The 15,766-nt window shown below is 44.5% G+C and overlaps 1 protein-coding gene across 1 annotated transcript in view; it reads right to left on the bottom strand.

Moving 5' to 3' along the window:
• Positions 1-6,749: 6,749 nt before the first annotated feature.
• The window catches only part of EXTL3 (exostosin like glycosyltransferase 3), a 145,931-nt gene continuing 136,914 nt past the window's right edge, over positions 6,750-15,766 (bottom strand). The window contains exons 4-6 of the mRNA XM_068280062.1: positions 15,485-15,629; positions 13,445-13,573; positions 6,750-8,593 (exon numbers count right to left, since the gene is read on the bottom strand). Coding sequence (XP_068136163.1) covers positions 8,384-8,593; positions 13,445-13,573; positions 15,485-15,629 — 484 coding nt within the window. The 3' untranslated portion in view covers positions 6,750-8,383. The remainder of the gene's footprint in view (positions 8,594-13,444; positions 13,574-15,484; positions 15,630-15,766) is intronic.

Here is a 15,766-nt window from a genome sequence, read left to right as displayed (position 1 = left end):
TGGCAGTTTTTTAACCTCTGTTGCTGTAACACCGAGTCAGGCTCGGAAATCCGCAGTTCAGATCGGTAATCAGGTGCCTGAGTGAGTTATATGCAGGAGCTGCTGCAGATCTCTCTGTGGAAATTTTCTTTTTGTTTTTAGTGTCTAAAAGCTTGTGAAAAAAATTGCATGGCTTTTAGACCCTGAGGCCTCTTTCACAGTGAAAAGTTGCATTTGATGCAACGTTAAAGTCGCACAACGTGCCCCTAACGCAGTGCATGTAGGTTATAAAATTGGACGTTATTTTATACTACGTTGTGTCTCTTGGTGCGCCGTTTTCGTCGCATACTGATGGAACGAAAACGGTGCATGCGTTACATTAAAAAAAAAAAAACTTACTGAGCATGTGCAACACACAACACAGCAAATGTATTGCTAAACGCACAGCATGCAGCACTTTCTAAATATTGCTACACGTTACACACAACGCAACGTGTGCACTGTGAATGTTGCACAGACTTTGTATTGCTGTGTGTTAGTCTGCATTATAATTTTTTATAATGTGCGACTTTAACGTTGCACTGTGAAAGAGGCCTAAATCTAGAAATAATCATAATGCCAGGGAGGTTAAGGATCAGAAGTTCCAAAGGAATTGAGAAAGATGACCAGAACAACAGCTAGAACCATTTCCAAACCAGTTAACAAGGACAGCTTCCATAATGGTCTGATTTCAGATTTATATAAGATTTCAGATTTATAATATTGAAGAGCATCAGATGCTGCACTGCTTTCAGTGTCCGGTGTTGACATCAGTTCTCTGTGTTGGGGTGTGTTGGGCACACAGCCTCGCTCAGTATAAATTATCAGGAACAGTAAACCCCAGGATAGCAGCACATAGGCAATGTACTGCAATGCCATAAGCCGCTACTTGCAGAAATAATGTGAATCCATCCTAAGGGCCTGAGGGAATGAGTGTTTACATTCAATCTGCAGTTACACAGCTTCTGTTTACATTTCTATAGGTGCTTCCATTGAATGGCATTTGGTGGATGCCACAAGGGGCAAAGAGAAGGGCTTCGACTTCTTTAAAGCCAGTTGAACCCATGTGGAATTTACCCAAGAAAATAAAAAGGGCTGCCCTTCTAAAGTACATTTCATTGTTCTAAAGAAACTGATCTTCAGGAGTGATGCAACATCTTCCAGAATACAAGTTGTCCATATGAGGCTACCTTATTTACTATTTGGGTATACCATGACCTGGAGAAAAAGCCTTCAGAGGATCTCTGGCATGTCCTGACACGAGTACTCTCACATTCAGTGATCGGATAAGTGGTAAGTGGGGATTTTTTTTGAAGATTCTGAGATAGAACCTTTTAGGCTGGATTCACACTGTGCGTGTTGCATAACACACGCATTATTAGGACTTAGGAGTACTCATCGACAACAAGTTAAATAATCATACTCAATACCAAGCAGCTGCAGCTAAAGCTAACAAAATTTTGAGATGCATTAAAAGGGAAATAAAAACTCGAGATGCTAGCATAATATTGCCCCTGTTTAACTCTCTAGTAAGGCCACATCTGGAATATGGAATTCATTTCTGGGCACCACATTACAAAAAAGATATTGCAGTTTTAGAGCAGGTGCAGAGACGAGCAACAAAATTGATACGTGGGATGGAAGGTCTTGCTTACCAAGAAAGGTTAGATAAACTGGGTTTATTTAGTCTAGAGAAAAGACGCCTTAGAGGGGATCTAATTAACATGTATAAATACATCAGAGAGCAATATAATAGCTTGGCGGATGAGCTTTTTGTCCCTAGGCCTTCTCAAAGGACTAGAGGACATGATCTGCGCATGGAGGAAAAACGTTTTAGCCATTTATTTAGGAAAGGGTTCTTTACAGTAAGAGTGATTAAGATGTGGAATGCATTGCCACAGAAAGTCGTTATGGCAAACTCTATACCTGCATTTAAAGGGGGCTTAGATGCTTTCCTTGCATTGAAAGACATCCATGGCTACAATTACTAGGTAATGCCTAATGATGTTGATCCAGGGATTTTATCTGATTGCCATCTGGAGTCGGGAAAGAATTTTTTCCCTTTAGGGGCTAATTGGACCATGCCTTGTAAGGGTTTTTTCGCCTTCCTCAACAGGGATATGTGAGGGAGCAGGCTGGTGTTGTACTTTATACTGGTTGAACTCGATGGACATATGTCTTTTTTCAACCAAAATAACTATGTAACTATAAGGAATGTGAGCTGCACTGAACAGCCTCAATGCAATGGATATAGAGTGAATGTACTCGAAGGCCACTTGCCTATGCATATGACCCTTTCACTGCACTGTGGCGCAGGGTCAAATGAAGCCTCATCTCTTACCACTACATTGCAGAAATCAAGTGTAAACCTGGCCTTAAAATAATACAGAAGCAAGCTGAAAAAAAAAAGTTAGGTTCTCACCTGTGGAGAGGGAATCTATGGAGAGGATCCCACAGAACCACCCCATTCATCGCTATGTGCCATTGTTCCAGCACTGAGCCCCAGTGAATTTTTTCAACCAGATTGGTCGAATACATCTTGGGCCCTCCTCGGCAGCCTCGGAAATACTTGTGTCCCCGAGTACTTCTGAAGTGTTCATATCTATTGAACACTGGCAGAATTTTGAGTTTACCTGTATTGACAAATGCTGCCAGAGTTCATTAGAACACTGAAGAAGTGTTTTTACATTTCAAAGGGGGTACCAACTGTGTGACCTCATGTCAGATTGAGCCTACAGAGTCATATATATGTCTCTGTATGCTGCATTCACTTTTGTATGGTTCTGATCCCGTTCCAGTGTTCTCTCCAGGCTCTTTTAGCTGGGTGCCCGGCTGTTATCAGCTGACCTCTTCCTCTGTTGCAAGCAGAGTTGTGCAGAGAAGCACCAGCCCTGCATTCTCTCATCTTGCCCCACCCTGCTACTTTTTCATGCCACCCAGCTGGAAAAAAAAATTCTGAGAACAATGCAGTTCTGTATAATGCCTGAAGAAGAAAAAGTTTGGAAAGCTTGCAATAAACCATGTACAGCTAGTCATTAAAAAGAACCGAAAGTTTACAGTTTAACTTACCTGGGGCTTCTACCAGCCCACTGCAGCTGTCCTGGAACAGTCCCCCGGTCCCCGCAGAGGCTGAGTTTAGTTTCCGGCGACTCAGCCAGTCGATAGCCACTGCGCCTGCAGGGCCCTGGTTGCACACATCCTCGATCACGCTCCCATCACTCTGCAGTAGCCATCGACTTGCTGAGTCGCCGAAAATGAAACTCGGCCGCTGCGGGGACCGGAGGACCGTTCCAGGACAGCGCGGCACAGGACGGCTGCAGGAGTCTGGTAGAGGCCCCAGGTAAGTTAAACAGTTTTTTTTGTTAACTGACTTTAGATTTCCTTTAGGGCCTGAGCCCACTAACGCAGTTGCATCCACATCTGTCCCCTTTTCAGCATCTCTAACATTGATGTGTAACTGAAAAGCGGACACAACTGCGTCAGTGGGCTCAGGCCTTTAAAGGTATTTCCAGAAGCAATGCTTGTTGGTTTGAGGTCTGCATTTCTGCTCTTTGATTGACACCGGACCACACTTCACTTGGAAGATATTTTGTAATGTATTTTGTAATTCAATGAAGAGGTCTTTCATGATGTCAATAACAAGTTTCTCTAAATAGCTGAAAACCAAAGACTTGGGCCTGTATGCAATTAACTTTTTCCCCTGAGTTTTCTCCTGAGTGATATTTTTACATCTTGTCAATAATATGCCTTTTAAACCCCCAGCAAGCAAGAAAATACTGAAATAATTTTGATAGTCCTTGCTGAACTACTTTTGGGTACTTTTTCCAGTGCAGGGTGCTGAAAAGTTATTTTAAAGTGAAGATGAAAAATTATCTCCTAGGAGAAAACTCAGGAGAAAAAGTGAATTGCATATGGCCCTTGGTGTTTTTTATTTGTCCAATTTCAACTGTGTTAGTTGTCTTTTCTTTCATTGTAGCAAATACCTTCTATACTCGCATATAAGCCTAATTTTTCAGCACAAAAAAAAATTTGCTGAAAAGTTACCCCTTCGGCTTAGGGTCAGTGGAACAGAATGGATGGTGGAGCAGGTTGTTACTGGCAGAGGAGGGTAAAGATCGTGTACTAGTGACCCTGCTCTTGCCCGCTGCCTCCCTGCTGTGTTTGTGCCCCCCATCCCCTGCAACATGGTGTGCAGACTGTCAAGACTACCTGTGTCCCCTGGCTTGTGGAGCATGCAAGCAGCTTGTCAGCAGTGCAATGATTGGGGATTCTTCCTGTGTGGCAATCGCTGTGTCTCATATCTATGATACCATCTAGTGGCATCTTGAGACACAGCTGCATCTTTCTTTGTATTTTCCATCTGGTATTGTGGAGGAAGAGTGACTTGTACTAGGGGCACATCTGGCCACTGTGGAGGGGGCTTATACACGAGTCAATCACGGTTTCCTGGTTTCTGAGGGAAAAGTGGATACCTCAGCTTAAATGCGGGTCGACGTATATGCGAGTATATACGGTATCTAATAAAAATGGCAATCTCTGGAAAGACAATGGAAAGGGAAGAATAGTGTGACGAGCCCAGCTAGCAGTGCAGTCAGTGTAGCTTTACACACAGTAGCTTTGCTTGTCACAGTTAAGATTTAGTCAAAGTGCTTCAGAAATGCATGACTCACAAAGAAAACATGCCTACATACAATACATTGCTGGGTACAAAAGTATTATCTTAACAGTCTTCCTTCCCCTGTTTTTTAAAAAAAATAAATCTATACATTTATACAATTACATATTTGACCTTGCAGTGCCTCCATACTTAAAGAAGCTGAGCAGATGGAAGCTCGCTGCTTGTTAACCACTTGAGGACCACAGTGTTAAACCCCCCCAAAGACGCAGCTAAGAGAATGACTGCATGGTCCAGTGGTTAGCTCCCTCCATGTCGTTCTGGCGCCCTCTACTGTCGCCACAGTGGAGTCTGCATTCCAAAAGCCACTGAGCGTGCGCTGCCCTGGCAGTGCACAGTTACAGTCTTGGCAAACTGTGCAGGCGCAAATTGCACCCAGCTGTGCACGGCCAGGACTGTACATGAGAAATAGTTCCCAACTGGCTCAGTCTGGGACTTTACTGGGGCAGACTGCAGGAGAACAGAGGGGACCGGATGGACACAGAGGAAATGACGGGATACAGGGGCTGGAAGAAGCCCCAGGTAGGTATAAAAACTTGTGACACGTTCACTTTAAGAAAAACAGAATTAAATTGCCTTGAGTTGTGTAATTAGTTCCTATATCAGCAGAAAGCAAGCAAGAAAACATTTAGGAAACTTGTGTGGGGTGGGCACCGCTACATCCCACCGAAATCCACGACAGTGCACGACCTGGTTCGCAAGTCCAAAAGTCACAAGAAGAAGAAATATCCGATCGAGATTCGATTCAATTCGATTTGCCATTGTTTTGCAATGGCAAATCGAATTGAATCGAATCCCGATCAGACATGTCAGATTTAATCGGATCGTAAATAGAATCGTAATCGAATCGCACAAAGAATCGTATCGTGTAGATTGGGCTTTAAGGTCTGAAAGGGTGCAAAAAAATTGCACCACTTTCAGACCCTAAAATCTGGAAGAAATCATACCACCAAGGGAGTTAAAGGACACCTGAAGTGAGAGGGATATGAAGGCTGCCATATTAATAACCTTTTAAACAATACAGTTGCTTGGCAGTCCCTGTTGATCTCTTCGACTGCAGTAGTGTCTGGATCACACACCTGAAACAACCATGCAGCTAATCCAGTCAGACTTTAGTCAGAAACATCTGATCTGCATGCTTGTTCAGGGTCTATTTTTAAGAGTATTAATGTGGCCACTAATGGTACACTTGGCCAAACGATAGTATACAAACGGTTCTTCATATGAACGATCGTAAATGATCGTTTGGGGCCACAAATGGACCAAAACCGCCTATCCATTCAGATTGACCCAGATTGATTTCATTAATCTGATTGGTTAGGAGATGTTTGTCCATTAGTGGTCCCAAATGTTTATTTCTGATTGTTTAAACGAAGAATTGTTCATAAACGATCTTTCGGCAAATTATATCATTAGTGGCCACCTTTAGAGGCAGAGGATCAGAAGGACAGCCAGGCAACCTGCACAGTTTAAAGGATATCCAAGGTGAAAATAAACTGATGAGAAAAACAATTGCATCTGTCCTCATCCTAAAAATGATTTTTTTTAGATATCCCACAATTTTATTTTATATTTAAATCTATTTTTTAAGTTTTTACTGTTATATTGTCTCTGCTTAATGACACCTTTATTAAAGTGCGCTAGAGCTAAAATCTATGAATTATTGACCCTTTTTATCTCTTTCTTGCTCTCAGATGCCATTTACTGACAGGAAAGTGTTTTATGGCTGTAATTACTCATCAGTGAGGGTTGTGCTATAGTCTGTCCCAGTCCGACACGGATTGAAACTGCCTAGAGAAAGAAAAAAAGAAACACAACCTAGTTATTTGTGTGCTAGGCTCTGTACATACACATGTCTATCTCACATGTCACATCGGTTGTCCTTTAAAGGGAAAGAAATATGTCAGCCTCCATATTGCTCTCACTTCCGGTTTCCTCGAACTACTTGAAACATAAGAGACATGAGATAAGGACTGCCCTTTTTGCTTTGAAAAAAAAATCAGTTATATACTTTAAATGTGTCATTGACCCACTTTTCCCTCAGTGAATAACAAAATTATTTACCAGTAATCAAGAGTTTTTATTCAACCTTTTTGTGTCGACCATAATTTTTTTGTAAAAAAACAAACAAAACAAAAACGAGGAAAAAAAAAAAAAAAAGTTACCACAGGTTGGGACTACATCACTAATCCTAAAAAACGGATGCCATGATCTACATCTGTACTCTTTAGAACAACACGTCGTCTGTGCCTTTGGAGACCAGCAGATTCAGTTCTGTTAAATTGTCTTCAAATTCTGAAGATAATCTTGTGATATATTATTATGTCTGTAAACAGTTACCACATGGTCGCCCGATAGTTCAGTCCAGTAACTAAATACATCATCTACACTTGTCCATCTGTACAGAAACTCATTGTACAAATTGTACAAAGGAAAAAAAAAAATCGGTAATATGGATATTGTGTTTCTGTGCTTTATTCATATTTTGTAAGACTTGGCATGAGGAGGAAAACAAGTGGGCAAGGGGAGGCGCGGCATTTCCATATAAGGAATCCATTGGTGGCTTTGTGCGTCATGGTCGTCCAATGAGGGTAAGGCCCACAGCCTTGAGCTCGTTTCAAACAAAGTAGTAGAGTAGCAAACAATGGATAGCTTCCAAGTCTTTGGATGGAAATTTTTGTGTCACTCTAATAAAAGAATGTATTTTTTGTTTGGGTCTGTAGTCCGGACTATACCACTGTGTGTCACAGCTGGCTTGATTTTACCTTCACTCGTTATCCTTAGGCTAGGTGACTTTTGGCCATGGAGTGACTGTACATCTTCTCAGTAGAGATGGGTCAACGGGATACAAATTTTCGGCTTACATGCAAAATTAACGCAAACCGTATGCAGCCTGGATTTGGGCCAATCACAAAATAACAGGAAGTGCATTTGATAGGTCACAATTCCAAGCGGTGTATGCAAGCAAGCCGCAATAATTCGCATCTCGTTGACCATCTCTGCTTCCCAGCGGTCACACAGTGTGGGGAAGTAATCCGACTTTTATCACTATTTCACCGTGGCATGTGTTCCAGTCAGAAGTATCTTTCACTTCCTGTCCTGCTGCCTAGGCAACAGTCACATGATCAGCAAGAGAATCCCAATGTTCAAAGAGAACGGAGATATAGTCTGTGCTATATTATTTCTGCTTACTGTAGGGGGCCGAACTGTTTAACATACGGTAGTTATGAGTAGAGGTCGTTTTAAAAAATAAAAATCTTCTGTAGTTCATCGGAAATGGCCATTTTGGGGAGGTCGTACCAGAGATGCTTTACGGTATCCACTTCGATTTGGTTGAAGAAATCGTAGAACTCTACAGGCAGCATCAGCTATCGCCAACGTATACCGCTAGCAGACTGGAGAGTCTATAAAGGCGGATAAAATTTTCTCCACACAAATGTAAAATATTTGTATGGTGTTTTAAAAAAAAAAAAAATCATAACTCCCCTTGGCCAATTAAAACAAACAAACAAAAGAACAAAATTCACTGGAGTGTGAACGATGTTCAGTGTATACTAATTTTTCTATAATACAGAGTTTTCCATACTGTAGATCGTACAATAATCTGCTGTTTTTTTAAGACTGAAGAGAACACTTGAGGCAATGTCTGGGTTTGCGAAGGGGAGACCCCCGCGGTAGGACTTCCCGCAGCTAGATAAACTTGAAGCATTTCGTTTTGTCATGGGGGAGCCGGGTCTTGAACAGAACGGAGTCCACTCTAAACTGGGTGTAGAGCAACGGCATGTAGCCGTAAACCTTCACAAAGAAGTTGATGCATTTGTGCCGTTCGTGGAAGTGCGAGTCGTCGTGGGAGAGCGCCTGAGGGCAGCCTGGGCAGCGGAAAGTCCAGCGAGAGGTCACCTGTGGAGGGGAAAGACAAGAGAGGTCATGATACAGAAACCGACTCAAATCTAAACCAAAAAATAAAAGGTACCGCCCTTTGAAATGAAGTAAAGGCACACTGTAGAGAGCTATTTGATTAGTCAGTGCTGCCTTTTGCATTAAAAAAAACGCTCAGTGTTCTCCGCAGGCTTTTTTTAGCCAGGTGCTAATTTTGGTGAGCATCCGGCTCTCATTGGCTTGCCTCCTCCTCCTATTCTGTAAGAAGAATTGTGCCAGGTTTATATTCCCCCATCGCACACCACCTGGCCACTTTTTTATGCCACCCGGCTGGAAAAAGATTCTGGGGTGAACACTGACACTCCCCATCGACTTGCATAAAAATTTGCAGCAATTTTACCATGATTTTTATGCACGCCAATGAGAGTGTTTTCTTAAAAAACGCAGCACTGACTGATCAAAAAGCGCTCCGCAGTGCGTCTCAGGCTTAAGGCCTCGTTCAGACTATACGCGCCTCCAGGCGCATTTTGGCAGCACGTATAGTGTGTGACACGCAAGAAAGGTAGAAGACAGCCCTTCTACCGTTCCCATTATATGCGCTGCGCAGCAGTACAATGCGATATCGCAGTACTGCATGCATTTGTTGGGAAGCGCAGTGCAGATCCATTCACTGTAGTGAATGGGATCTGCAGCACATAGTAGCGCAGATGGCATGCGATCGTATGCATTGCGTTCGCACAGCCATCTGTGCTAAATGAGCTGAACGAGGCCTAACCGCCATGTGCCTAAAGGATACACTTTGCCGATATACCCCGCTAGGTCTATAATCATGCCAGGATATCATGTGACTAAGTTGCCTGCTTAAAGCAGCAGTGCCAGCATAGCACCTCCTCAAGGATAATCTACAGCACAGGTGCCAAACACCAGTCATCGAGGGCCATATCCAGCAGTGCCAACATAGCACCTCCTCAAAGATACTCTACAGCACAGGTGCCAAACACCATACCTTAAAGCGTAATATAACCCTGCATTTCAACTTTGCTCTAAAACATTATTTACAGCATATTATATGCAAAAAGCATTTTTTTTTTTACTAGACCAGCATTGGAAGGGTTAAACACAGAGGTTTCAAGTTCTGTGGAGAGATGTGCAGAAGTTCAGATTGTTACATTCTATTTAGTTATATGTATCTATTGAGAAATGTTACACACTCTTTGGCTGCCCTCCAAGCTCCTTCTCAGTGAGAGAGATGAGTCACATTCAACACTTAGATACATTTATGTAAACAAAATGTATCTATTTCAGCTTCGGATGCGTCTGCAGAAATCTCCAGGAACTTTAAAGCTCTGTGTGTAACCCTTCCAATGCTGGTCTAGTAAAAAAAAAAAAATGCTGGTTGCATAGAATATACTGTAAATAATGTTTTAGAGCAAAGTTGAAATGCAGGGTTATATTCCGCTTTAAGGACTATATCCATGCCAGTGTTTGGGATGGACTGAGAAATGGAGAAACAGCTTCTACTTGATGAACGACGTCTCTCCTGATTCAGTCCCAACAATTAATTTGAGGTGTGCCAAAAATGTGTGAGGACCTCAGCCCTTGAGGACTGGCATTCAACATCCCTGCTCTACAGTGAAAATACCCAACGCGAGACACACACAGCAGCAAATAAACGTCGGGAGCACAGCCGCTGCCTCGCTATAAACCACAAGCTCACAAAATGACTACAGAGACCTGGCAGGAACATTTTAAGCTTAACAAGAACGAGACCTGTTTTCTGAGATCACACAATGAACTGAACGGGGCTGAGCGCTAACAACAATGCATAATGTTTAGGTTGTGGAGCAGCAGCAATGGATGGCTCCCCCCGGGGGCTGGTTATTTCTGTAAGGCTGCCAGGAGCGGTAATGTGTGCATCGTAAGCTCACCAGCTGTTCTGTGGGTGGGGAGGGCTGAGGGGTTTATGTAGTGTATGTGCATATATTATACATAATAGCTGGAAGCAGAACGGGACACCTACCGCACGGCACTTGCACTCGCTGTACTCGAACATTGGAGAATGACGCACAGGGAGACATAAGGCAACACTTTCTGAGAAATTAATGAATATTAATCTCTTAGAGAGGGAAAAAAAGACCTCCTGGCTACACTACTGTTTTTACTAAAACTACAGAAGTGAATACCGCACACAAGGGATTAGAGCATGCATGTCAAACTCTGGCCTGTAGGCCAAGACTGGCCTGCAGAGCCATTCAATTTGGCCTGCAAGTTTCTTTTCCCACTTTGTATTATGTTGCACCAGCTGCAGACCACCAGCAAAGTTATATTGGGGGTAAAGCCAAAGATCACTACAGAAGCCCTATGGGGGAGGGAGGGGAAAACACTGGACACCAGGGAGTTGTGTAGGGAAGGGGGCATTAGACACTAGGGAACTCTAAGGGGGTTGAAGGGAGGACCAACAGACACCAGGGAACTTAGGGGTAGGAGGGATGACTGGAAGACACCAGGGAACTGTTTAGGGATAGGAGGGAGGGGGGAATGACTAGACTCCAGGGAACTGCTTAGGGGTGTGAGTGGGGACCACTAGACACCAGGGAACTGTATAGGGGAGGAGGGCCACTAGACAAAAGGGAAATTTTATAAGGGTGGCATGGTTTTTGAGGGCATTTTAGAATTTCCATAAATTGTAATGTTTTCTATAGAGACCATCATGCTTTGGCTAATCTTTTAGAGAAGAGGAAGTTCTGAATTTAGTTCCACTTAAAGTAGACCTGTACTCTTGCACAGGACAGAAGGGAAAAATAGAGAAATACACCCTGTATGTATTTAGAGAGTTTAGCCCGTCTAATCCCCCCTCATCTGTGACTAATCACCACTGTCATTTGATCTCTCAGCTGTGGCAGCTGGCTGCCTTGGGAGAGCAGCTAATTTGTAAACACATGATGGTAACCCTATGTCTGCTTCCATGAAAGCAGGAAGTAGACACATGGCAGATTTATTGCAGGGTTTGTATCAGCTGTCACAAATAAATGTTTTTCTTTAAAATGTTATTATGCTGCTGCTCATCTTTTAGAGCAGAGAGGAAGTTCAGAGTTCAGATCCTATTCTTAGCAAACTAATCTTATGTAGACTTTACTGTACACTTTGTAGCACGTGGAACAATTCCCTATGAGCATCAACTCCTGTTCGGCTGTCTGGAGTTCATCTGAAGCTCCAGCCTGAGACTACAGAAACCAAATGTAGACTTTTTTATGGGCAGGAAAAGAACGCCGGGATCTATTAAACAGAAATGAGTGCCTGAGAGTGAGGCGGGTGATAGTAAATAGCTGGGATCTCATGCCCATTAAGGAAAGTAATGATGCGGCAGTTTGCAGCTCGCTACATATCAGATTGCAGCTCTCATGGCCCTGAAGGATGCAGAGAGAGGGAGAGTGTGAGGATAAATGTCCCGGGCAGAGCAGCAGCTGCCCATTATTCCCGGCTCAGACCTGGACACGCGCCCAGCAGCCGCTCCTTTTACTCAATTGCAAAGCATTTAAAGACTTCAGGGAGCTCTAAACAGGCTGCTGTGAGCTTGCAGTATCCACCTGCCAGAAGCACAGGCCCATATAAAGTGCCCCACCGCAGATCAGGGGTGGGGTGGGGACACGCTAGGGATGGGAACTCCGGCCCTTTTCAAAGCTTTGGCGCTTTTGGATTGGCTCCCTTTAAAGCAGGATTGTCAGCCACAAAATCAAATTCCATTTAAAACACTGCTCTGTGTTCATTGTGTGGTCTGGAACCTCACCCTGCAGTGCAAGCTCTCCAATCTATTCAGAAATGTCTCTGCTGTAATTATCTTATCTGAGTCAGCCAGGCTCTATTCTCTCACCATCGCCGAAGACAGTGAGAGAGGGAAGCTTGTCATAACCCCTCCCACATTCCTGCTCCTCAGTGATTGGTCTGAGCACAGTTCAGTGTGACAGGCTGAGATAAAACCTGATCCTGTGCTCACACATGTTTAGAAAGCAAGCCAGGGATGACACTGCAGACTGCAGAAGTAAAAAAGTACTGATACAATGGTCGATTTCAGCATTCGATCGCTTCGATCAAATCGACCGCAAATCGATGCACGATATATCAATTTGCGGCCGATTTCGATCGATTTGTTCTGACCGGATGAAAAATCTAGTTCGAGATCGATGTCCCATAGAGTTGCATTGGATCTAATGGTGCAGTAATGAATTTAGATCTATAAGTGTATGGCCACCTTTAGGGAGGAAATGACATCAGGATTTGGCTTCAGTCTGTGGGAAAAAGATGAAGACGGCCAGGAACAGAATTCTCTTCATTTACTATATAAAATTTACTGGAAACAAAACGTGGACAATACAATACATGTGTTCTGTAAGTAGAGCAAGTATTTATCTACTTATGTATGTATGTTTTTTTTCCTGGCATAGTATTGCTGTCCCTGCTGCTTTAAAGAGACGGCTCTTAGGGCTCCTGAATGGCTCTTCGTTTAGTATCACTTGGAAGCCTCCGCATAGCCAGTCTCCTACCCTCAGCGCAGCCAGACCCGCCTCCTCTGTCACTACTGTACAGCCCCGCCCACCACTGAGGCTACAAATCATGCTCCTAACTACCAGCTCCACCTTCAGGATCTGAGGTAACTATACTCCACCCCCTGCTCCTACACCTCCCACCTACCTGCCAGAACCACCCCCCTGCAGATATACACCCCACCCCTCTTCAGCACAAACACCAGAGCTGAGCAGGAGCAGCTGAAGCTTCGGCTCTGCTGGGCGGGCATCGGCTCCTCTCACCCGCTTTAAAGAGTTGCCTCTTAGAGCCGGCTGGCTCGCAAATGACACATCACTAGGAAACGCGTACCTTGATGGGGGGTTTCCGGGTGATGTGGGAGACCAGGAAGTTCATGGCGATGTCCTCACAGTTAATGTATTCGTCCACCATGTCCCGGATGGCCTGCGGCATCACGTAGGAGTATAAATAGGCATAATACTGCAGGGGGAAGATGCAAAATAAAAATATTACATTTTTATATCACTAGAACCTTCTCTGGGACTTTATAAGTACAGCACATAAAGAATGTCTAGATAAAGTTACAGATAATTAATAAGGTAATGCAGACAATACAATCACATGGCAAACAGCAAGAGGAGCATAATAAAAATACAGTAAAGTCTCATTTATCCGGCAAAGCTGGGGATTGTCTGTGCGCTTGCTGGTTGCTTGAGAAGCCAAGGAAGCGGCGTTAAATAATAACCCAAACCTCTCCCCACCGGATTCACTGCCCAGCGGTGTGCAGCAGAAAATGCTTACGAATCCTTCAGCGCCGTCCTTTTCACTTATTGCAGATCCCAGCTGCTTTGCGGCGATTGCCTTGCACAGCCCCAATGTGTCATGTGACCCTTATGCTGGTCAGGTGACACGCAGGGGAGCCATACGAGGATGCTGCAAAGCAGCTGGGAGCTGCAAGACATGAAAAGAATGGCACCGGAGGATTGGTAAGCATTTTCTGCTGCACACTGCTGTGCAGTCTTAGTTAGGAACGCCCCCCCATTGCGTCCTGCCAGGCATGCCGGTTAATTGAGACTGTTGGATGCCTGAGTTCCGGTTAACTGGGACTCTACTGTACAAAGGTAAACAGTCTAGGTCCCTGGACACAAATCTCACGTACAGGAGTGAAAGCACACAAGCCTGGCACCAACACTTGTGCGCGTGTACAAATAACCTATGAGCCCTGTGTCTCACCTACTGTCTTACAAGGTGTGCACACTCTAATGACTGCTGACTGTAGCAATAGGATGAGATCGCCAGGGTGACTGTTCAGGGTCCCAATGCTGTACAGAGGTATGGCTCTTCTGTTGCCTAGCGATGCATCCGTACAGCATCAGAGTCCCCAAAACTGTCATCCTAGTGATCAGATCACAACAGATGTGCAGACACCAGAAGCTCCCCTACCCCTCAGCAAAACCACAGTGGTGGTTTGTGCCTGAAATGCTCTGCAGCTGTGTAGCCACACCCACTTGTGTTGCAGTGGCCGCTGTGTTGGCGGTGGGCCCTGGCAATGCATGTGAACAGAACTCAGGGAAACAGCAAGCCAAGGGGGCAGAGTTTGTGTTGCCTAACTAATTTATAGGCAAGGGGATGAGTTATTAAACCTGGCACCTGTTGATCTTTGCAGCACTATGAAGGAGGTTTACATTACACACACTTTCTCACACATTAATTTTTGCTCTCAAGGCGATTTTTTCGTGAGGCTACTGCTTACTATGCAGGCGCTGCCACGCTTGTGCTTGAAGAGTAGCACGGCCCCATCAGATTACCATCAAGCCCTTGTCGGTAATCTTTGGGGGGGCGAGCTGCAATAGGTGACCAGAGCATGGGTGTGGGAAGCTTCTACAGAGCTTCTCTTTTCTTACATATGTATGTGGTTACAGTCATAAAAATCATACTGCGGAGAGATCTGCAGTAGCATCTGCACTTACTTCCCTGGGATCCAGCGCTGCAATTCTCCCTCTGTCCTCCAGGTGGCGCTATACCCCTGTAGTGAGATCGCTGTATGTCGTCATGATGACAAACAATGATCCCACCCAAGGAATCCAGGGCCTCCGAGGACCAGAGGAAAAATAGCTGCCAGTGTCTAGATCCCGGGGGATGCAAGTTGAAATGCCTGCTGCGCTGTCTCTGAATATCTCCCAGTGGCTACTTGGAGACAGGCTCAGGATTAACACTCCTGGCTTCTGTTTTACACCCTCAGCCTGACTCGGGGTTACTGCCAAGGAGATTAAGCTTGGTAGAGCACACAGAGGTGTTAACAGGCTGCTGGATTATAGCAGACTATGGTGAGTACGGATGTGAGCAGCGACTGTGGATGACCTCACAGACAGCGAGCAGGACCAGCCTTACCTTGTGGAAGAAGGCAGCTCCTGTCAGCACCATGGACAGCTCACAGGAATAGTTGGAGTTGTAGAGCCAGGACTGGTGGGGGATGTCCCAAGCGTGGTAACGTCCAGGAAAGCCAACAATGCGATCCCGAGCCTCCCTCCACACACTGCAAAACACAAAGGACGGAAGAGACAAGCCTGTAACTCCGAGCTCAGAGAACGTGATGGAGGCAGAGCGATGAAAGCCTCATTGTCTGCGGGAACAGTACATCAAACACAACATGCTCTACACAAAGATATAGCC

This window comes from Hyperolius riggenbachi, chromosome 4 (genome assembly GCF_040937935.1).
Source record: "Hyperolius riggenbachi isolate aHypRig1 chromosome 4, aHypRig1.pri, whole genome shotgun sequence".
In the NCBI taxonomy this organism is placed as follows: Eukaryota; Metazoa; Chordata; class Amphibia; order Anura; family Hyperoliidae; genus Hyperolius; species Hyperolius riggenbachi.
The sequence above is the reverse complement of the archived record's forward strand: the minus strand, read 5'-3'. Positions and strand labels throughout refer to the sequence as shown.